General features: G+C 44.9%; 1 protein-coding gene across 2 annotated transcripts in view; it reads left to right on the forward strand.

Annotated features, from left to right (window-relative positions):
- The first annotated feature begins 7,639 nt into the window (after positions 1 to 7,639).
- The window catches only part of flvcr2a (FLVCR choline and putative heme transporter 2a), a 39,724-nt gene continuing 22,594 nt past the window's right edge, over positions 7,640 to 24,769 (forward strand). For both annotated transcript variants that reach the window (XM_064928252.1, XM_064928253.1), the window contains exons 1-2: positions 7,640 to 8,600; positions 18,431 to 18,572. In XM_064928252.1, the coding sequence (XP_064784324.1) occupies positions 8,010 to 8,600; positions 18,431 to 18,572 (733 nt within the window). In that variant the 5' untranslated portion in view covers positions 7,640 to 8,009. The remainder of the gene's footprint in view (positions 8,601 to 18,430; positions 18,573 to 24,769) is intronic.

Below are 24,769 nucleotides of genomic sequence, written 5' to 3' on the forward strand. Positions count from 1 at the left end.
ATATAATCTAGATTAAACATGATGTCACATATTTAATATGACATGCACCATCTCAGACAGTAGAAGTTATAAACCCTTCCTTACCATGAAGATAACATTTAAAGGCTGGTCTTGATAATGCCCACAGAAAACAGTGATGATGATTTTATTATTACTGGGTATGTAACAGTTGAAGTTGGAAATTTACTTACACCTCAGCCAAACACAGTTAAACTAACAGTTTTTCACAATTCCTGACATTTAATCCTAGTAAAATTACCTGTTTTAGATCAGTTAGGATCACCACTTTATTTTAAGAAGGTGAAATGTCAGAATAATAGTAGAGAGAATTATTTATTTCAGCTTCTATTTCTTTCATCACATTCCCAGTGGGTCAGAAGTTTACATACACTCAATTAGTATTTGGTAGCATTGCCTTTAAATTGTGTAACTTGGGTCAAACATTTTGGGTAGCCTTCCACAAGCTTCCCACAATAAGTTGGGTGAATTTTGGCCCATTCCTCCTGACAGAGCTGGTGTAACTGAGTTAGGGTTGTATGCCTCCTTGCTCGCACTCTTTTTCAGTTCTGCCCACAAATGTTCTATAGGATTGAGGTCAGGGCTTTGTGATGGCCTCTCCAATACCTTGACTTTGTTGTCCTTAAGCCATTTTGCCACAACTTTGGAAGTATGCTTGGGGTCATTGTTCATTTGGAAGACCCATTTGCGACCAAGCTTTAACTTCCTGACTGATGTCTTGAGATGTTGCTTCAATATATTCATATAATTTTCCATCCTCATGATGCAATCTATTTTGGGAAGTGCACCAGCCCCTCCTGCAGCAAAGCACCACACAACATGATTCTGCCATCCTCGTGCTTCACGGTTGGGATGGTGTTCTTCGGCTTGCAAGCCTCCCCCTTTTTCCTCCAAACATAACGATGGACATTATGGCCAAACAGTTCTATTTTTGTTTCATCAGACCAAAGGACATTTCTTCAAAAAGTATGATCTTTGGCCCCATGTGCAGTTGCAAACCGTAGTCTGGCTTTTTTATGGTGGTTTTGGAGCAGTGGCTTCTTCCTTGCTGAGCGGCCTTTCAGGTTATGTCGATATAGGACTCATTTTACTGTGGATATAGATACTTTTGCATCTGTTTCCTCCAGCATCTTCACAAGGTCCTTTGCTGTTCTGGGATTTATTTGCACTTTTTGCACCACAGTACGTTCATCTCTAGGAGACAGTCCTTCCAAAGCGGTATGATGGCTGCGTGGTCCCATGGTGTTTATACTTGCGTACTATTGTTTGTACAGATGAACGTGGTACCTTCAGGCGTTTGGAAATTGCTCCCAAGGATGAACCAGACTTGTGGAGGTCTACACATTTTTTTCCTGAGGTCTTGGCTGACTTCATTTGATTTTCCCATGATGTAAAGCAAAGAGGCACTGAGTTTGAAGGTAGGCCTTAAAATAAATGTACAGGTACACCTCCAATTGACTCAAATGATGTCAATTAGCCCATCAGAAGCTTCTAAAGCCATTACATAATTTTCTGGAATTTTCCAAGCTGTTTAAATGCACAGTCAACTTAGTGTATGTAAACTTCTGACCCACTGGAATTGTGATACAGTGAATTATAAGTGAAAAATCTGTCTGTAAACAATTGTTGGAAAAATTACTTGTGTCATGGACAAAGTAGATGTCCAAATGACTTGCCAAGACTATAGTTTGTTAACAAGACATTTGTGGAGTGGTTGAACAACGAGTTTTAGTGACTCCGATATAAGTGTATGTAAACTTCTGACTTCAACTGTATATGTCTATTTTAAAAGAAAATACTAGAATTTCCAAAAAAGTTCAGATTAGGCCAGCACATGCAGCACTCATAATTCTGATCAACAGAATTCATTTACAAAGGGATTAACAGTCCCAAAGAAAAAAGGAATGTCATTGCCCACTAACCAACAGTGCGAAATGGCATCATACCATTTAATTAATACACAAACATTGTGCCAGAGTCGTGAATTATACTGTGTCTTTCTTTAATTTCGTGCATTTTTAAATGGACCTAATTGTAAAAACGTTAAAAAAGGTTTTATTACCTTTTAATTTGGCATGACTTGGGGCGGCAGGGTAGCCTAGTGGTTAGAGCATTGGACTAGTAACCGAAAGGTTGCAATTTCAAATCCCCGAGCTGACAAGGTACAACTCTGTTGTTCTGCCCCTGAACAGGCAGTTAACCCACTGTTCCTAGGCCGTCATTGAAAATAAGAATTTGTTCTTAACTGACTTGCCTAGTAAAATAAAGGTAAAAAATAAACACAACCAGTGATAATATTTTCATCTTATTGTCAAACAAATCAATTAAAAAAGTAAGCTACCTGTGCATGTTTGTCCACTCTAAATGAATTCCAGCATCCAAATATTGCACTGTGCACTCGCGCCATTTGATGAATGAAAAGAGACATTTACAAAACACCAAGTTGCCTGAATTAATTGATGCGTCTTGCTGACAAAATTATTATTTTGTAGAAAGAAAATGTGGTACACTTGAAAAGGGGCTGAAATACGAGATTGTCCCGGGATGACAAATGTAGCCATATGGAAAAAATTGTTCGGTGATTTGAAAAGTCATAGTCAAATCGGTCAATACTATAATAAAACTATTAGCAAAGGTGTTCATCTTTAATTTACAATCTGTAGAAACTATGAGAATAGAAAGGTTAAGAAATGTTATAAAACATCACAGCACAGTAGAAAAATATATGGCAGCTAGAAACTGAATGGTCTTCAGAGATAGATGGGAGGGGTTGACTGTAGCTGAAGGCTTGGACTTAAAACAAACACAAGATAACTAATGTAAAATATACTGTCCATGAAATGTATGCATTGTATACAAATACACTGGAAGTAGAAGCCAAAGTATTTTTGTCCATGAGTTTACTCCAATTTGGGGAGGGGTGGTAGGGTTCGAGGAGAATAATGAAGTAGGAAAATATATTTAATTTGTTTACTCCAATTAGGGGAGGGTGGCATTTGGGAAATATTCAGACCCCTTGACTTTTTCTGCATTTTGCTACTTTACAGCCTTATTCTAAAATGTATTAAATCTTTTTTTCTCTCATCAATCTACACACAATACCCCATAATGACAAAAAAAAACAGGTTTTGATATTTTTGCAAATTTCTAAAAAATAAAAACGGAAAATACATTTACATAAGTATTCAGACCCTTTACTCAGTACTTTGTTGAAGTACCTTTGGCAGAGATTACAGCCTTGAGTCTTCCTGGGTATGACCCTACAAGTTTGACACACCTGTATTTGTGGAGTTTCTCCCATTCTTCTCTGCAGATCCTCTCAAGCTCTGTCAGGTTGGATGGGGAGCATTCACTCCACAACTATTTCTCTCCAGACATGTTCATTCGTGTTCAATTCCGGACTCTGGCTGGCCCACTCAAAGACATTCAAAGACTTGTCCCGAAGCCACTCCTGCGTTGTCTTGGCTGTGTGCTTAGGGTTGTTGTCCTGTAGGAAAGTGAACCTTCGCCCCAGTCTGAGGTCCTGAGCAGGTTATCATCAAGAATCTCTCTGTACTTTGCTCCGTTCACCTTTTCCTCAATCCTGACTAGTCTCCCAGTCTCTGCTGCTGACAAACATCCCCACAGCATGATGCTGCACCATGGGATGGTGCCAGGTTTCCTCCAGATGTGATGCTTGGCACTCAGGCCAAAGAGTTCAATCTTTGTTTCATCAGACTAGAGAATCTTGTTTCTCATGGTCAGAGTCTAAGTGCCTTTTGGTAATCTCCAAGTGGGCTGTCATGTGCCTTTTACTGAGGAGTGGCTTCCGCCTGGCCACTCTACCATAAAGGCCTGATTGGTGTCCTTCTGGAATGTTCTCCCATCTCTACAGAGGAACTCTGGAGCTTCGTCAGAGTGACAATCGAGTTCTTGATCACCTCCCTGACCAAGGCCATTCTCCCTCTATTGCTCAGTTTGGCAAGGAGGTCAGCAAGAGCCTTGGTGGTTCTAAACGTCTTTCATTCCATTTAAGAATGAAGGAGGCCACTGTGTTCTTAGGGACCTTCAATGCTGCAGAAATGTTTTGGTACCCTTCCCCAGATCTGTTTCTCGACACATTCCTGTCGCGGAGCTCTATGGACAATTCCTTCGACCTCATGGCTTGGTTTTTGGTTTGATGTGCACTGTCAACTGTGGGACCTTATATAGACGGGTGTGTCCCTTTCCAAATAATATCCTACAATTGAATTTACCACAGGTAGACTCCAATTAAGTTTTAGAAACATCTCAAGGATGGTCAATGGAAACAGAATGCACCTGAGCTCAATTTCGAGTCTCATAGCAAAGGGTCTGAATACTTGTGTAAATAAGGTATTTCTGTTTTTAACAAATTTGCAAACATTGCTAAAAACCTGTTTTCACTTTGTCATTATGGGGTATTGTGTGAGGAGGAAAAACAATTAATTCCAGTTCAGAATAACACTGTAATGTGGAAAAAGTCAAGTGGTCTGAATACTTTCCGAATGCACTGCATATTTACAAAAACAATATATGGAGTATTGGAAATTATGCAGATAATTACACTGATAGAAACCACAATATATCCAATAGAAAATATATCACAATAGAAAAAAGGAAAGTCTATATATTGTGCAGTGTGTGCTAATGGCGTGAGGAGGTAAAGCAGTAAATAGGCCATAGTAGCGGGGTAACTACAATTTAGCATATTAACACTGGAGTGATAGATGAGCAGATGATTTGCAAGTAGAAATACTGGTGTACAAAAGAGCAGAAAAGTAAATAAAAACAATATGGGGATGAGGTAGGTAGATTGGGTGGTCTATTTAATGATGGGCTACGTGCAGCTGCAGCAATTGGTTAGCTACACAGATAGCTGAAGTTTGACGTTAATGAGGGAAATATAAGTCTCCACCTCCAGCGATTTTTGCAATTCATTCCAGTCATTGGCAGCAGAGAACTGGAAGGAAAGGCGGCCAAAGGAAGTGTTGGCTTTGGGGATGACCAGTGAGATATACCTGCTTGAGCGCGTGCTACGGGTGGGTGTTGTTATCGTGACCAGTGAGCTGAGATAAGGCAGAGCTTTACCTATTATAGACTTATAGATGACCTGGAGCCAGTGGGTCTGGCGACGAATATGTAGCGAGGGCCAGCCGACTAGAGCCTACATGTCGTAGTGGTGAGTGGTATAAGGGGCGTGAGTGTTGATGTGTGCTCTGTTACTTCACTGTTGTTGTTTGTTTATTGTTTTGTTTAAGTTTCACTAATAAAAGATGTGGAACTCAAATCATGCTGCGACTTGGTCCATCTATCATAACAATTGTGACAGAATATCCCACCAATCAAGGACCAAGCAGCGTGTACGGGAGGATAAAGTGAGTTGGACCTGGGAGGAATTCCGGGGAGGATGCGAGACCCTTCCTTGTAGAAAATCGCAAAAAGATCAGGAAGGACAGCAACGACGCCGGGGGCCGCGGCCTCAGAAACCCCAAGATTTGGGGGGTGGGGGGGGGGGGAACATGGGGTGGTCGACTGAGCAGCGGGGAGTGCCAGAGCCAGTTTGGGAGTCGGTGGAGGAATTCAATGAAAGATACCAGAGAGAGGAGGTAGCGAGGAGTATGCTGCAGCGCAGGCGTGCTGAAGAGTGTGACACCAGTTCGGTGCCATTGGCGCCGGCTTCACGAACCAGTGTGCCTTCTCAGCCTGGTACGTCCTGTGCCAGTTCCTCGCACTCGCCCTGAAGAGCGAGTCATTAGTCCAGTGCCATCTGTGCCAGCTCCCCGCACTCGCCCTGAAGAGCCACAACCGTCAGGGAGGCAATGGAGAAGTTGGGAGAGCGAGAGAGGAGAGAGATGTTAGTCAGGTGTGTTCTGCACAACATTCGACCTGAAGAGCCTGTCAGCAGTCTGTTGAAAAATGTGCCGGCTCCACGCATCTGGCCTCCAGTGCGCCTCCCCAGCCGGTACGTCCTGTGCCGGCTCCCCGCACTCGTCCTGAAGTGCGTGCCATCAGTCCAGTGCCACCTGTGCCGGCTCCACGCACCAAAGCCTCCAGTGCGCCTCCTCAGCCCGGTACGTCCTGTGCCGGCTCCCCGCACTCGCCCTGAAGTGCGTGCCATCAGTCCGGTGCAACCTGTGCCGGCTCCACGCACCAGGCCTCCAGTGTGCCTCCCCAGCCCGGTATGTCCTGTGCCAGCTCCCCGCACTCGCCCTGAAGAGCGTGTCACCAATCCGGTGCCACCTGTGCCGGCTCCACGCACTCGACCTTAGGAGTGTGTCATCAGTCCAGTGCAACCTGCTCCGATGCCCAGTCCAGGCACGGTGTCCAGTCCCCCTCCATGGCCTGAGCCTTCCTCTGCGCCGCTGCTCAGTCCAGGTACGGCGTCCAGTCCTGCTCCATGGCAGGAGCCTTCCTCTGTGCCGGAGCCCAGTCCAGGCATGGCATCCAGTCCCGCTCCATGGCAGGAGTCTTCCTCTGCGCCGGTGCCCAGTCCAGGCATGGCGTCCAGTCCCGCTCCACGGCAGGAGTCTTCCCCTGCGCCGGTGCCCAGTCCAGGCATGGCGTCCAGTCCCGCTCCACGGCAGGAGTCTTCCTCTGCGCTGGTGCCCAGTCCAGGCATGGCGTCCAGTCCCGCTCCATGGCAGGAGTCTTCCTCTGCGCTGGTGCCCAGTCCAGGCACGGCGTCCAGTCCTGCTCCATGGCAGAAGCCTTCCTCTGCACCGGTGCCCAGTCCAGGCATGGCGTCCAGTCCCGCTCCATGGCAGGAGTCTTCCTCTGCGCTGGTGCCCAGTCCAGGCATGGCGTCCAGTCCCGCTCCACGGCAGGAGTCTTCCTCTGCGCTGGTGCCCAGTCCAGGCATGGCGTCCAGTCCCGCTCCATGGCAGGAGTCTTCCCCAGCGCCGGTGCCCAGTCCAGGCATGGCGTCCAGTCCCGCTCCACGGCAGGAGTCTTCCTCTGCGCTGGTGCCCAGTCCAGGCATGGCGTCCAGTCCCGCTCCACGGCAGGAGTCTTCCTCTGCGTCGGTACCCAGTCCAGGCACGGCATCCAGTACTGCTCCATGGCTGGAGCCTTCCTCTGCACCGATGCCTGGTCAAAGCACGGCGTTCAGCCCGGCACCATGGCCGGATCCGGGGTCTGGGCTAATCAGTGGGAATAGGGACCAGGTGTGCTTAATGACAGTTCTGGAGGGTTTAAACACAGAGGTGACACAGAGGTCGGGGTGTTCATTTATTTAAGATTTTTAACAAGATTTTAAATATATTTACCAATGTAGCAGTACAAATTGCATTTTAAACAAATAGGAGAATGGTTAAATTAGCATTATTTAGAGACCTCCCCCCAAACTGTGTGTCAACTGTTGCAATATGTGTGCACAATGTTTGCGTATCCATTGTATTCATTGTCACATTTAACAAGAAACATGCTTGTAAGAAGGGTCATTAACATAGTACCCATATGCTTAGGCTACTGTAATCATATTGTTCCGTCATTCACGTCGCATGCCGAAGTCTTCCTTATCATTGTTTCAACTTACATCAGGAGGAGTTAGAGTTTGGACACCACGTGGTGTTATAATAAAGGGATTGGAATTTCTCTCAGAGCAAGAGTGCTATTACGGACATATTCGGGACATTGTTGTGTTAAGAGAAACATAGGCTTTGTGTATGGTTTCCTATTTCAAGTTATTTATCACTTGTTTTATATCATTATTTAATAATGATAGCAATTTAACAAGATATTATATAAATATATGTATATATATACTGGTTTTCTATTTGTTTTTTAATAGTTAGTTAGACTAAGATATGTTTCCACCCTGCATTTTAACGTTAGTTTAACATTTAAAACGTGTTAATTAAGTTGTTGCGTGTTAGCCTACACTGCATGCAAATTTTGAATAATACATATTTGTTTAAGTTGCAGTTTCTGCGAAGACTAAGCTTACAGTGCGCACAGGTACAAAGGGCAGGTAACAGAAAAGGTGTCTCAATATGGGCGACAACCCTGACTTTGATGATGAAGAAATTAAAGAAGATAACATTTGTCTGGATCTGGGAAAAACGAACCCTTCCAAATCCGTGGACTTGGAGGAACAAATCGAATGCACGAGCATCCCGAATGTGAACAAGGTCAATACAACTACTACGCATTTATACAAAAGGAGATGGGTGATGGTGTTCCTTTTCAGCTCTTATTCCCTGTGCAACGCATTTCAATGGATCCAATACGGAATAATTAACAATATTTTTATGAAATTCTACAATGTAGACTCTTTTGCCATCGACTGGATGTCAATGATCTATATGTTGACATATATTCCCTTTATATGGCCTGTCTCCTGGCTTTTGGACAAAAAAGGACTGCGGCTCATAGCATTGATGGCCACCGCCATTAATTGCCTTGGGACATGGATCAAGGTGGCCAGCGTTAAGCAAAACCTATTTTGGGTGACCATGCTTGGACAATTCGCAGGCTCCCTATCACAGGTATTCATCCTTGGGATGCCTTCCCGCCTAGCATCGGTTTGGTTTGGCTCTGAAGAGGTGTCCACCGCCTGTTCCATCGGCGTATTTGGGAATCAGGTCAGTTTATTCTACATCACGCAAAGATACCCTATTAAGTGAAATCTGTGGTGATTTATGATTCATTATCTATTTTGATTTTAATTCGCAACAAATATTGATTTGTTGATCCAAAAAAAGAGTGCCCATAAACGGCAATGCTGTTTGCGACAATTGGAGAGACATTACGCATTACGCACATGGGTAACCCGATTACTATATGTCATGTTTTCAAAAAGGTTGGTCTTGGACAGTTTATTTAACTAACGTTTATAGATTTGAGATCTTAGATAGTTAAGATGAAATAGGTCGACAGTATGGCATGACCAATGGCTATCAAGAGATTATCCTTACTTGTTGTGGTATTTTAGATTCAGAAGTTGTTTTGATGATACAGTGAACATGGTTAAAGAAGTTAGGATATAGCCTAGAGCGATTCATATGCATTCAGAAATGGAGATATTGTAATTCTGCAATGGACACCTTTTGGCGAGGATGCATCCTCTTTTAATAAATGTCTGACACAGTGGTCAACATCTGAAACTGAGTATGGACAGCATCTGAAACTGAGTATGTACAACCTCTCTTACTGGACGAAATTTCTCTTATTTTCTCCCTCAAAATGCCCCATTATTAATCAAATTAGGGATTGGGTAGTCGACCCCTAAATGCAATAGGTCATGTGTATGATTATACTACTGCAATAGGCCTGTATTCAGTATCCAGCTATGTTGAAGCCAAGCCACGAATTGGAGGCCAGTTGGGATTTACAATGTTGGGATTTATTGTAATCCTTAATAATCAATTTATGTTCAGGCACGTCTATTATAATTCCCAATAATCAATGTATTAAAAATAATGGTCAAATTACCTCTGAGCATGGGGTTGACCATTAATAAACAAACCAGGACACGTGTCTGAGTGATTGTCCTCCATTTATCAGCCCTTGGATGCACAATTTCCACACCACTGATATAGCCAAATGAAACTATATTCAGAGATACGATTTAGTGCGATTTGATGAGATGCGCTGCATAGTATTCTCGTTTAGAGCTTGATATTGCTGATCTTTTTATAGATGAATTAATCCAGCCGTATAGTGAGTTACATGCATAGTGACAAGTATGTCCTAAAAACTGAATGGAGATGATTTTCTTTGGCGGTTTCACATGGCAAGGAGGAGCACTGCTCCAACAAAGTAGTTTTCCAATTTCCAAGCAATCAGTTTTAGTCAGCCTTTTTGCTGGATTACCTCCTTTCAGAGCTCACTTTTGTATGGAATATTTTTTTCTTCTGACTAGCCTACTTTGTTCTGACTAAAGTATCCCTTTGTGATTAAGTGTTTGAGTTCATGAAAATGAAATACTGAACATGCTGTTTGAGCTTAGTTACTTAGCCAGTAAAGCTTTGATCTCGGATTAAAATTTTTGTAGTATTTTTTTTAGGTGTGTGTGTAGTGCATTGAGCAGGATGAGAAGTTTTTTCTCCTGGAAAGTCAACTCTACATCTCGCCAACCCCCTCCCTTCAAACCTATCCAAAAAGACTCCTTGGGATGTAGCCTTTTCTGTAAGGATGTTCTCATTGAATATGTACACTTCGTACAAAAACTCCACTCTCAAATGTGAAATGTATTCAGACTGAAACTGAAATTAAAGGTTATACCCTAATGCTAACTTGAATATTGCAACATACAAATACGAAACTCACACCACAGGAACATGACATTTTTCCTCAAATTGCAACATGTTTAAATATGTCATCACAATAGCCTAACTATCAAATATACAACATTGAGCATCTCTATAGCTAAATGATGCACAATCATTTTCAGAATGATTTCTGTTATGTTTCTAACATAACTCGATGGACCTTTCACGATTGGCGAGGTTTCGTGAGAATTCTGTCACGACAGCAATTTATGGAAATGAAAGAAAAACAGATAAAAAATAGAAAAATATAAAGACGAGTAAGGGGAAAATTACGTGGTGCAATTCGGCGATCTTTTGCTATTAAGGTGTATGCATCTGTACAGTAGGCTACATTTAATCACGCACTTAATGCATTGATCAAGGTATACTAAATCATCGCTCTTTAAATAAGTATTTATGTAATGTAAAAAATAAATTAAAGATATAAGTGTGTCCTCCTATATAATATAAGTTTATTTTTTGTTGTTGTTGTGATATCCAATTGGTAGTTAGTCTTTTCCCATCGCTGCAACTCACTTATGGACTTGGGAGAGGCGAGGGTCTCGAGCCATGCGTCCTCGGAAACACTACCCTGCCAAACTGCACTGCTTCTTCACACACTGCACAGAAGCCAGCCACACCAACGTGTCGGAGGAAACACCGTACAACTGGCGACCGCAGTCAGCTTGCAAGCGACCAACCCGCCACAGATGGGACAAGAACATCCCGGTCAGCCAAACCCTCCCCTAACCCGGACGACGCTGGACAAATTTTGCGCCGCCTCATTGGTCTCCCGGTCACGACACGGGATCGTAACCGAGTCTCTAGTGACACCTCAAGCGCTGCAGCGCAGTGCCTTTGACCGCCACTCGACTGTTTATATGGAAATCAACAAAAATATTTCATGAAATAAATACTTTTTGTTCAAATGGAAATATAGGCATAGATTTATATTAATTTGATGTAATACCGTAAATATGTCAATAGCTAGATTATATCGAAAGAGACTTAAAATACATTTAGCAAAATATGACCGAAATATTTCCAAATATTCAAATTCAAAGTCCTATTTCAAATGGCAGAAAGGAACGATTTTTCTTAAGCTTAATAGTAGCATTACTTTACGAACAATCTTTAAATGACCTATTTGGAATGCATTTGTAGTTTTGGTTTCAGTTTACATGAAGATGATGCTGTTAGTCGGGCTTGCTTTGTTCATTCCTGGTCCACTAAATGATTGCATTCAGCAGGGGTGTAGGACTTGGGGACCTGGGAAACACTCTTCATGCACTTTGATACCGATGACTTTTTCGTAGAAGGTTAGGGGAATTTATGCAGTAGGTTAGGAGAAGTCACGTAGTAGGTTCGGATAATTCATGTAGCAGGTTAGGAGAATTCACGTAACAGGTTAATACGAGTTTAAGGTTAGGAAAAGGGTTAGGGTTAGGGTAAGCAACAGTGGTGGTTGGTGACATTTAAGATGAGGGAGGACAATATAACAAAAAAAAATTATGAGCATGGCCTTATTTCTATTACAGCTTATTGGATGACTATAATTCATATTCCATTCACCCAGCTCAATGTAGCATCGATAGCTTTAGGCTACAACATGATACTCAAATTTTCCTATATCCATCATGAGGTTGCTACAACCTAGCCTACGAATGACAGTTTACAACATATGTGCACAGGTGGAGAGAAAAGGTGACAGATAGTGACACATTCAATATCGCCTTGCATACCCTTGCCTGTATCCAGCTGATCTAGGGTGTATCTAGTGATCAACAGTTGCAAACAAGAGTTTCTATTAGACAAATTCAGGTGTGTTTATGCCTGTTTGCTTCCATTTAAGAGAAGTTTTTCAACAGAATGAATACACCACTGATCACACCCAAACACAGTTCACATTCATAGCAGCGACATACAATCCGCATGATCACTTTTCTCGTATAATTCCTTCTTGCATCTACGTGCTCTCCTCCTCTCACCTTTTTCCTTCGCTTGTGGACTTCAGTGCACAACACATCGTCTTTCTGTGACCAGGCTTAAAAAACCTTTCCAAGCCAAACCTTCATATCATAACCGCTACACACAGCCTAAATCATTGTCACCATATTAGCTAATGTCATAGTCAACATAGCTAGTAGAACTAACGAGTTAGTAAACCAGAAACACTCATGCAGTACAGTGTACAGTCAGCAAGCAGTTACACCGGCGGGCCCCAATGGGAATAAATGAATAAAATCAAAAGCTTACCTTGACTTGGAACAGTGTTGGATAGCCATAGCCAGCTAGCTAACATAGCATCCCTCTCTGTTTGAGCTGGGTGTTTGAGTAGGCTCAACTAGCTAACTGCATTCTTGCGGCAGGTAGCCTAGCAGTTAGAGTGTTGGGCCAGTAACTGAAAAATTGCTGGTTCAAATCCCAGAGCTGACAAGGGGAAAACATCTATCAATGTGCCCTTGAGCAAGGTACTTAACCATAATTGCTCCTGTCAGTCGCTCTGGATAAGAGTGTCTGCTAAATTACTGAAATGTAATTAGCTAGTTAAGTATATAAAACATTTTTTTTTAGCTCTCTCTCGCTTCTCCACACATTTTAAAGAAATTAATTTGTTCTAAACTGTTAAACTATTGTCTTTCTCTTTGAGTCAACTTCTCACTACATTTTATGCATTGCAGTGCTAGCTATCTGTAGCGTATGCTTTCAGTATTATATTAATTCTCTGATCTTTTGATTGGGTGGACAACATGTCAGTTCATGCTGCAAGAGCTCTGATAGGTTGGAGGACGTCCTCCAGGTGTTGTCATACTTACTGTGTAAGTCTATGGAAGGGAGTGAGAACCAAGAGCCTCCTAGGTTTTGTATTGAAGTCAATGTACTCAGAGGACGGAAACTAGTTGTCCTCTGGCTACACCATGGTGCTACGCTACACAGTGCTGTTGAGGCTACTGTAGACCTTCATTGCAAAACAGTGTGTTTAGTTCTCCTGAGTGGCTCAGCAGTCTAAGGTACTGCATCTCAGTGTTAGAGGCATCACTACAGACCCTGGTTCAATCCCGGGCTTTATTACAACCGGCAATGATTGGGAGTCCCATAGGGCAGCTCACAATTGGCCCAGCATTGTCCGGTTTAGGGGAAGGTTTGGCTGGGGTAGGCCGTCATTGTAAAATAAGAATCTGTTCTTAATTTAAATCAATTATTTGGTGACATTACTATTTTTAGTATAGTTTTATATAAAAATGATAACTTTTTTAATGTTTCACTGTTTTTATTTTTATGAAATTCACTGATTAGGATGGTGGAGTGAAAAAAGTGTGTCCCTGTAGGACATATCAGAGACTGTAGGGGCAGTATACCATTGTAATTTCCCACTGTGCAGCGTGGTCAGGAGGAATGGACGTGGGAGGACATTCTGAATGGTAAAGGATCCTGGACGTGGGAGGAGATCCTGGCTGGGAGGGATCACCTCCCATGGGAGCAGAGGGAGGCAGCAAGGAGGGAGCAACTATACAAGGCGTCACGGCTAGCACGAAGCCCGAGAGGCAGCTCCCCCCCAACAAATTTGGTGGGCACATGGGGAGATTAGCGGAGTCAGGGTTTAGACCTGAGCTAACTCCCCGTGCTTACCGTGGGGAGCATGTGACCGGTCGGGCACCGTGTTATGCAGTGATGCGCACCATGTCTCCAGTGCTCAGTCACAGCCCGGTGCACTATATTCCAGCTCCCCGCATTGGCTGGGCTAGAGTGGGCATCCAGCCAGAACGGATGGTGCCGGCTCAGCGCTACTGGCCTCCAGTGCGTCTCCCCAGTCCGGTGAAACCTGTTCCGGCTCCACGTACGAAGCCTCCAGTGATGATCCATGGCCCGAAGCCTCCAGAGATAATCCATGGCACGAAGCCTCCAGTGATGATCCATGGCACAAAGTCTCCAGTGATAATCCATGGCACGGAGCCTCCAGTGATGATCCATGGCACGAAGCCTCCAGTGATGATCCATGGCACGAAGCCTCCAGTGATGATCCATGGCACGAAGCCTCCAGTGATGATCCATGGCACGGAGCCTGCAGTGAGGATCCAGGGAAAGGAGCCTCCAGCGACGGTCCCCAGTCCAGAGCCTCCATCATCGGTCCCCAGTCAAGAGCCTCCATCATCGGTCCCCAGTCCAGAGCCTCCATCATCGGTCCCCAGTCCAGAGCCTCCATCATCGGTCCCCAGTCAAGAGCGGGCAGCGACAATCTACGGTCCCTGCACCGGAGGGGGGGATTGGGGATCATATATAATTTGTTATTTTCCATTTGGGTTTTGTGGGGAGTTATTTTCTGCTTAGCTGTTTTGTTTGCCTAACAGAACTGTGCGCTTTCCTTTTTCTACTTTGTTGTTTTGTTGCAGTGTTCAGCTTTATTAATAATCATGAACGCCTACCACGCTGCACATTGGTCTCCTTCTTCAACCCTTGAGAGTCGTTACAAACCTTCTCAGTAAACCAAGTACCCACAGACTTTCTTCTTCCGTTCTAAGGGATGGTTAATTCACTTTAGAGAAGTAGAGGCGTACTTATGTTTTGAACCACAACATGCTGCTTCCTGGTATTGGGTTGGTCCTGTCTATTCTTATGGGTAATCTCTCTTTTGCACTGGACTTTTGTCCCTCATGGCGTGTGTATGTCATGTGGTAGAGAAAGACAGGTAAATAACACAACATTAACTTGTCACAGATACAGACCGCCCACAAAGGAGGTACCTCTGTTCCTCTCTTAGCTGTTAAATGCTTCAAAGGGCAGAGGTACAAGGCAGAAGGAGCATTAGCTTGCAGCGAGAATTACAACACGACTGGGTGGATGGCAATGCAAAGGCTAATAAGACTGGGGCAGATGTGTCCACTGGTCTGATGTGGGAGAACCTGCAGGAACCTGCCAAACTGACACTTCTTAATGTGCCCAGTACCTCCCACTTACTAAGTATGTGGGAAATCAAAGTAACATAATTTACTAGGTGTATGAATACTGACAATTATTATTTATTTTTTAAACCTTTATTTAACTAGGCAAGTCAGTTAATTAAGAAAAAATTCATATTTACAATGATGGCCTAACAGGGAGCAGTTGATTAACTGCATTGTTCAGGGGCAGAACGACAGATTTTCACCTTGTCAGCTCAGGGATTCGAGCCAGCAACCTTTCAGATACTGGCCTAATGCCCTAACCACTCGGCTGCCTGCCGCCCCGAACTGATGTGATACTTACAGCTTAGCCTACATTCAAAGTAGTCAGACAAATCTTTGTTTTTGATCTCCTGTTTCAACATATCCCACATACAGTGTTTTAACCCTGTCTGCTCTGTGGTTTTTGCATATGAAACATTTAAGATAATAATTGTTACATAAACAGAGAAAATATGTGGCCATATGACAAATGGTGAAACTAGGATTACAGGAATGATGTGATGACAGCAAGCTACATTTGGTAAAGAATCCTCCTGTACATGGTCAATATTAGTTAAGCAAACACTATACATATTGGAGACTCGGCTCCTACTTGTAAATCAGGTCGTTTAATTTGACATCTTCTTCACAACAGATTCATCTGAGGGTCGTTATGGAAATGTAACATATAACAGGAGTTTCAATAAAACCTCTCACTTTTGGAAAGGGAGAACGGTAGGAGGCCCTATGAACAAGTGATACGACTCTAACTACAGTTGAAGTCAGGCTGATGATTTTTATAGTATTGTTCAAATGATTTCTGTTACGTTTGTGTGTGGTTTGTTCTTCTAGCCTGGGGGATGGCGGGTGACTTCTACTGCTCGAAGCGTCTGGTTTCGAGCTCCTATGACTTAGGTAAATTAACTGTACAGCAATAAGATTATAACCTTGAGAATGCTGTTTTCATGGCAAGCGTTACTTGAAATTCAAGTTAGTAGGTGATGTTGTGAAGGGCGTGTGTGATTATTTGTTTTCAACAGGACCTTAGGAAAGTGCAGTGCAAACATATCATGACAGAATACATAGTCAGACTGATCTGCACAAATGCAACAACAGGCCATATCAAAATGTTCCGCATCACTACAGTCACGGGTTTGATCCCAGGCTGTGTCGCAGCCAGCCACGTCCGTGAGACCCATGAGGCGGCACACAATTGGACAAGCGATAAAAAGGAAATACAAATACATTTACCTGTGGGCCGGATTTGGCCCGCTGCACACCTATTGGGGAACCCTGCACTAGAACTATCTCTCAGCACATTCTAAGTTGCTTTGACAATTCTTGTGGTCTTGCAGATACAAGTATCAGTAGGTGACCCAGAATACCTTTTGGCTCTGGGTACTCTATGTAACCCTTGGGGAAAGCCTTGGATGTGGATAGTGTTGACCAGCCTGAAGCCCCTGTCGTCATTCATGGGAAGTTTAATGGTCTGACACATACTATGGAGTACCACACAAATGCCCTCCAACCTCTGAAGCCAAACAGTTAATTTTTCTTTCAGTAGAGTCTCACGCAGTCAGAGCTTACTGTAAATACTTCATACCGTTCATTGTTAAGCATGTTTATTGTTCTTTGACTCAATCCCACCTTCAGTTCCTTTGCTTTTATGTAGATCAAAGACCATTTTGTTTTGTTCTTAATATTAACAATGACCTATTTTTCGCATAGTTATTTTAACCTCTGGCTCTGATACCCCTCCTACTGCTTTAAAGTTTGACATTATTTTCATTCAAACTAACGTTTCATGTAGAAGCTGATAGAATCAGGACTTCTATTTAAGTGATAATGCCGGAGCAGCCAGTGTTTGGAGGATATATTGGCACGTGTTCTTTATTCATACTATTTCATACTTCCACAAGATGTAGTACCGACACAAATCTAGGGTTGCTAGAGACACGAGCAGAGTCGTTCATTCTTTTTGTTCTGTTGTGTCATGCCTAAGAACAGCCCGTATGACAAAACATTTATTTTTACTGCTCTAATTATGTTGGTAACCAGTTTATAATAGCAACAAGGCCCGTTGGGGGTTTGTGATATATTTCCAATATACCACAGCTAAAGGCTGTGTCCAGGCACTCTGCACTGCGTCGTGCATAAGAACAGCCATTAGCCTTGGTATATTGGCCATATACATCACCCCTTCGGGCCTTCTTGCTTAAACATAGTTTGGAAATTGAATGGTATTTCAGAAGTTGTTTTGAAAAGGTTGATTTGAGGAACATGTTAAAAGGTCTATTGTACTGCATTAAGATGGACTGGTACCAACCTTTTCTTTAAGAAAGTATGAAATCTATGAAATGTATATTTTTGAACCAAATGATGGAGATTAAACAAAGATCACACTTCAGTTATTCTGTTGTAGGAATGCTGATCTTTAAAATGCTCCTGTGAGTCTGTTACTAAGCTATCCCTCAGGTAAGTTCATCTAAGTTATAGTGATGTAGTGGTAAACAACGTCAACACCAGTATTGACATTTTGTGCAGTGAATTTCCTAGAGAGTAGTTGCAGGGTAAGAGTGTCCCCAGCAACTATGAGGAAGCAGCATGCTGGGAAGGTGATGGGGAGATGTCACACTCTGGTCCTCCTTTGAGGAGCATGCCTCTGTCATCTCTTGACCGTGTCTCACTTTCACCTTTCCCCTAGAGTCATGGGACCATGTCTGATGTCCTTTCTGGAATGTTGAGGCTCTAGGAAGATGAGGACATAGGCACATGTGGTATTCAAATTTGGAAGGTTTAGCAACCCTCAATGTCCAAAAACCACTACAATTGTTGCAAAACAGTGGGGAGAGGGGGAATATAGGCCAGTTGACAAGGGATTGTGAAAGACGCAAAGACACTTTATCCTCATTTCTGGACTACCAAGAAATATGGCCCGGACATTAAAATATGGCCCTGACATTAACTTTACGACATGCCACACTCTCTTTTCTGTACTTTGTATGCACTCATGTCAACACATAATCAAGCATGCGTTTCTGCCATAGCTGATTTATTTACTGTCCCTCTAACAACTATCAAGCAGTATAGCCATATAGGACTGTTTAAACATTTCATGCTTTACTTAACGTTATAGTTTGTTTATATGTTTCCCCTTAATAGCATTGCTTTGTATGTGTGTGGAGGTGTGATGGCAGGAGTCATTGACTGATCGTGTATTTTTGTCTCCCTCACTTACAGATGGGCATTGCCATTGGCTTTCTGGTGCCGCCCATCCTCGTGCCAAATGTTGATGATATGGATGATCTGGCATACCACATCAGCATCATGTTCTACATCACTGCTGGAATGGCCACTGTGATCTTCATCCTCGTAGTCTTCAGTAAGTCCTGAGGGGAAATGGCCATTCTAATACATACAGAATGGCCTATGGCTAACACACAGAGCTGGTCAGTAGTTACTCCTTCCTAAACTCATTCCCATTATAACATATAACTCTTCCAATCATTATGAGCCTTAGGTGTTGAATTCATTATAATGCCAGTATGAAGTGTTGAATACATTACATTTTAATGTCAGTATTTCCTTTCCCCTGGCAATGTCTATGTACCAACAACTCATAATAAACTCTTGGTAGACGACAAACGGAGCCATGGCCCATAACCTTGTGACCTTGTTTTCGACTTGTATCAGTGTAAGACCATTTTTAAACGGGGACACTGAGAGCTCTGCTGTGGAAGTTTGAATATGATTACATTGCAGCATTGCATCTCCGGGGCTCATCATTGGGTCTGCAGTTCTGTAGTCCTGGATGTCTACTTGTTCCTGGCAGTCATCTTCTCCTGGCAGTGTTGGTGGATAGTTCAGCATTCTCAGGGATTAGTGCATAGTGAGATGTGCTCTGAACAGACCAGTCAATGTCACTTCATTCACTTGCTGTGGATACCACATGGCTGCAATCACTATAATTGACTGTGGTTTGACGACCTCGTTGAACTGCCTTTGAAAGTATTTTTCTTTCAACACACAGACCAGGTCATCCCACTTCTGTTTTGTGGCCTCCCATGTTTTGTTGAAGGAGTCACATTGGGCAAGTTTAGACATGGAACCTGGCCTTAGAAGAAGAACTGGAGTCATGGTGGGAGGTAGTGGGCAGATAAAGGCCTGGCCAGCAACATTGTTGCACTTAGGATATAAATAAAATATGCATCCTATCCCCTATCTTTGGATTTCCTATCTTTGGATTTCTCAGGCAGATGAGGTTTGCTGCTGAGTGGTTGATCCCACCTCAAACTGCTACTATATATCCCTTGTGAATCTGTATTAAAAAAATATATATTCTGAGAATGAAACTGATACACACTGTATGTTCCGTCTGTAAGTCTTTAAACAAACAGGAACCTGTTTCTCAAAGGCCCTGAGATCAACTAATGTTTGATGTCAGTTATTATCAATTGTGCCTTTATAAAGGTATGTTTAAACAAACAGGCAATGTAGGTTGCAGTGTGCTGATGTGGTGCTGTACTGTATGTGTCACTCATCTGTGGTTATGACTGTGAGCTGGATGCTGTAAGATATCTGATGTCTATTGAAGCCCTCTGTTAGCTTGGTGCTGTAAGATATCTGATGCCTGTTGAAGACCTCTGTTAGCTTGGTGCTGTAAGATATCCAGGATTTGGAAGGTTACTTTCTAAATGTAATCAATTACAGTTACTTACAGAGAGAGAACAAGAGAATGCATGGGATGGCCATTGGCCAAGCTTTCACTATTTTGTTGCTATCACCTGTCCAAAATTGTAATCATTAAGGTAATTAGCCAAACTCAGTTATGTAATCGGATTACTTTCAATTATTTTGGATTTGCTACGGATAATATCCTCCTCTTCATTAGAAGGGGAGCAGGGGAGCATCTTCCCTCCCCGTCACCCTACAAAATACCTTTCCCTATCTCCCCGTCCCTAATCTATCCCCTTACAAATCTAAATGACACCCAGCCCTAAACCCCCCTTCCACCTCTCCCGAGCAGCAGGCTGCCCCCACTTCCTCTCCTCCCTCTTCATCCTGCTCCTCAAATCTCCTTCCACCCTCCTCACTATCCCTTCCACCCCCCAATCTCTCCCTGTCTTCACCATGTTCTGCCTGGCTTCCCACAGCCCCTATTTAAAGAGACTCATGAGAAGCCGGAGCAGAAACCTGTCCCTATCCGTCCCTCTCGCTCTCCCTACACCCCTCTCTAACCTGGCCCACGTCAATACAAAATCCCCCTTTACCAAACCTAACAACACCCGTGCCCTAGCCCATACTACTCCGGCAAAGGCACAGTCCCAAAAGACATGGCGCACAGTCTCCTCCCTGCCACAAGAGGATCTTGGACAGGTGGGGGATTGCACCAAACTATACCGGTACATGATGGAACGTACCGGCAAGCACTTATGGAGGCTCAACCAATTCAGGTCCTTGAGCCTGTTGTCCAGACCCCGCGCCTGCACTCCCTCCCAGACCACTTCCGAGATGCCCACTACAGGCGCCAGACTCCCTGCCTTTCTGACCTCCTCGTACAGGTGCCTATGATCTAAACCTACTCGGGCAACTTCAACCTCAGGGTGCACACGCAGCCACTTGGCCGCATGACCAAAGTGCCATGGCAGCTGTTCCGCCCGAGGACCCGTGTTAGACCACACCATTACGCTTCTCGCCTGATACGAGAAGAACACCCGCAGGAGGTAACCGGACGGGTGTATCACTGGATGAGCAAGCTCCGTTAACAAGAAAGAAACAAAAATTGCGTCCAGCTTGAGGGGGAAATGTGGTACCCCCCTACCTCCCTCCCCGATCGGACAGAGCATGCGTGCCCTGGCGACCCACTCGCACCTGCCACTCCACATGAACTGAAACACAAGCCTCACTAGAGGCCTCCTCAGACAAGCCGGCAATGGGTAGATGTACGCCAAATACAAAAGAGATGGCAACACATCCACCTTTAGGACCAGGACTTTGCCCATAAAAGACAAATACCTAGCCTTCCACATTGCTAGCTTCCTCTGTACCACATGTTCCAGTTTAGCGTCGCTGAGCCGGAGGTCTCAAAATGGACCCCGAGAATCCTCAGGGCCCCCTCACAGAGAGATAACCCCCCGGGCACATCCGTTCTACCGCGCCATCTTCCGAAAAACTTGACGGAAGACTTTGCATGGTTCAGAACTGCTCACGACGCTCGGGTGAAATCCCCAAAGCACGAGTCCTTGCACAGCAGCAAGGAAGTGTCATCGGCGTACTGCGTCATTTTAACACGCAGCCCACCACTTCCAGGGATCAACAAGCCTTCCACCCCTGTGTCTGCCCTAATGGCAGCCCCCAGAGGCTCCATGTACAGAACGAAGAGGAGAGCCGAGAGTGGGCACCCCTGCCTGACCCCAGACGAGAGGTCAAAAACATCACCCAAGTGACTATTTACACTAACTCGGCACCCCGCTCCGACATATAATGTACGAATCCATCCTATGAACTTCTCCCCAAATCCTAATCGACCTAACACTCTGAATAAAAAGGATCTATTCACGCGATCAAAGGCTTTCGCCTGATCTAGCGCTGCTACCATTAAAGGCAGTCCTCTATCTTCAACCCAAGCGATGGAGTCCCTGATTAACTGTAGGTTCCATCTAATAGAGCGGCCCTCTACCCCGCACGTCTGATCCTCATGGACGACGTAGGGAAGGGCTGTGCGCAACCGGTCTGCTAAAACCTTTGCAAGTTGCTTGTAATCTACACACAGCATGGTCAACGGCCGCCAGTTGCCAAGGTCTGTTACTTCCCCCTTCTTATATAAAAGTGATAGTACACCAACAGCCATTGATCCCCCCCGGTACCCCCGTCTCAAGGATGGCCTTCAAGACTTCGAGGACCACTGGTCCAAGTATACCCCAAAACTTGAGATAAAACTCAGCCGGCAGCCCATCCATCCCAGGCACCTTCCCTTTTCCCATCCTCCTAAGAGCGCTCTCAACCTCTTCTAGTGAGATCTGGGCCTCCATCACATCTCTAATGTCCTCCGGCAACCGCCTGGACAAGTGTTCTAAAAACACATTTCCCTCCTCTAAATCTATTTCCCTTTCCTTAAATAAACCTTGGAAATGATCAGTTGTCACCCTGAACGTATCCTCTGTTTCTCTAACTATACTTCCATTTTCTTCCCTAACACCATGCATTACCTTCCTACTCTGTCTGGCCCTAACTTAAAGAACATAGCAGAACAAGTCTCATTGTGTTCTAGAAAGCCACTATGCGCACGCTCCAGGAAAGCTCGAGCCTTCCGCTCCTGCAACTCCCTGAGCTGCGCCTTTATGGTTGCGGATCCCTCCCAGGCAAACGACCCGCCGAGGTTGCCTGCCTCGTACTCAAGTTCAATTAACCTTTGGATACGATCCACCTCCCTCTTCTCCTCCCTTTTTTCCCTCTTGCAATACCCTGTTATAAAAGCCCTAATCCTCACCTTAACTAATTCCCACCACTCTAACACTCTCTCGCACATGGACCGGAGGCCTTCAAGCCTCCAAAAGAAACCAAAAAACCTGTCAACAAAAGCCTGCTCCTCCAGCACATCCCGATCTAACTTCCAGTACCCCCTACCAAAGAGGCAGACTGGCAACCCCACCTGCAGGAGCACCCCGTCGTGATCCGAAAAGAAAACAGGCAACAGCCGCCCAGACAACTTACCCAAAGACCTGGGTACAAAACTATAGTCGAGCCTCCGCTCAACCCCCCTGGAGTTGCGCCATGTAGGACCGGCCATTTTCGGAGTAGTGTGCAGGCCACCATCAACCAGACCATGGCAAGCCATTAGCCCGGTGATGGCGCCTGCACTGCTATCCCCCCCTATTCCTAAATCTGTATTAAAGTCCCCCCTATCACTAATTTCCTATTTGTAACACACAGGGGCACCAGACAGTCCACCATCTCCCTCCTGTCTGCCACCACCTGTGGCCCATACACCACCACTAATCTAAATTTACAATCCCTTATCGTGACATCCACCCCTATAACCCTCCCCTGCATCACCACAAAATAACCCTCCACTTTTACCTCCCTGTGCCCACACAAAATCCCTACCCCGATGAGTGCACCCCCCCAATACCCCAAACCGACTCCCCCTTGTCCCACTCCCTCTTAAACCTACTAACATCACCTCCATCCCTCAGGTGAACCTCCTGTAAAAAACAAAAATCAAACCCCACACCCTCCAGATAACTAAAAACCGCCCTCCTCTTAACAAAATCCCTTAAACCCCTTACATTTAAACTAACAAAAGTAAAATTAGACCCCATGAAAGAATAAAATAAAAACATGTAATACACTCAAATATTAAACCCAGACAGAAAAAAACAAAAACAGGAGACTCACCCGATGCTCCCCTGCTCCATATCTACCGGTGATAACACCATCCATACTCCCGACGTCTCTTCCTGCATCTCGCCAACCCAGGATGCAGGAATAGTGTTTGGCTCCGGGGTGCCCTGCACCCTGGGTCTACTCCCACACCCCTCCCCCTCCCCAGCGCTGCAGCTATTTTGGAAAAAACAGGGGAGGCTGAGTCCACAAACAAAAAACTCCTCACCTCCTCCTGTACCCAGTCCTGGGTCTTGTTAGGTGTGTCCCAACCAACAGAAGAGGGCCTGGGGAAACCAGCAGCAACCCAGAGGTTTCTCCCACCCCCATCGCTCTCTTGGCCATCCTCTCTCTCTCACTGTCGGCCAATCGCACCCTCCTCTTCACTCTCTTCTTTGGTGAGGGCGGCAGTGGAGAGATACCACCCTCCCCCCCGCCAGCTCCTCCACCATACCCCTCATCTCTTCCACCAGGGGCACTTTCCCCCCACTCCACTTGCTCTTCTACCGTCTCCTTCTCCACCACCCCTCCCTCGCTTTCTTCTCTCTCATGCTCCTCCACTCAGTTGCCTTCTTCCGCCGCTTTTCCTGTTTCTCCTACTCCCGTGCCTTCCGTTTCCTTCTCTCTTCCATCCTCCGCTTCTTGCTCCTCCTCCTTCCTTGCCGTCTTCCCCTCTGGACCTGTACTCTGGTCACGAGGCATGCTTCCTTCCCCTCCTCTTATTCTCCCATCCCCCGCTCCTGCTCCCCCCCCCAGCCGCAGACGCGTATGACCTCTGACGAGCCGGGCACCCCCGCCACAGGTGTGCTGACGAGCCACACCCGTGGCACGTCTTAGGCTCGTCACAATCCTTCGCCTCGTGCTCCCCAGATCCACAAAATCTGCATTTTCTTGTGCTGCACGAGGCGAAGATGTGGCCGTAGGCCATACAGCGCCTGCAAAATGGTGGCTGACGTGCATAAAACAACGTCCCCCTGTCAGCCCCTAGGGAGAACATAGCATGAGGATGGAGGTAGCCACCATGTCCCTTTGGGTCCTCCCTGAGGAGGGCCTGGAAGCCTATCCTCCCATTCCAAAACCCAAGGGAGTCTTTGAGGTGCCTTGCTTTGAGGTGCCTTATCCATGTATCTCCCCAGAAAGGCCCTCACCTCTTCGTCCTTAACGTATGGGTTGTACATGTTGACAGTTACAACCCTA

This window comes from Oncorhynchus masou, chromosome 21 (genome assembly GCF_036934945.1).
Source record: "Oncorhynchus masou masou isolate Uvic2021 chromosome 21, UVic_Omas_1.1, whole genome shotgun sequence".
In the NCBI taxonomy this organism is placed as follows: domain Eukaryota; kingdom Metazoa; phylum Chordata; class Actinopteri; order Salmoniformes; family Salmonidae; genus Oncorhynchus; species Oncorhynchus masou.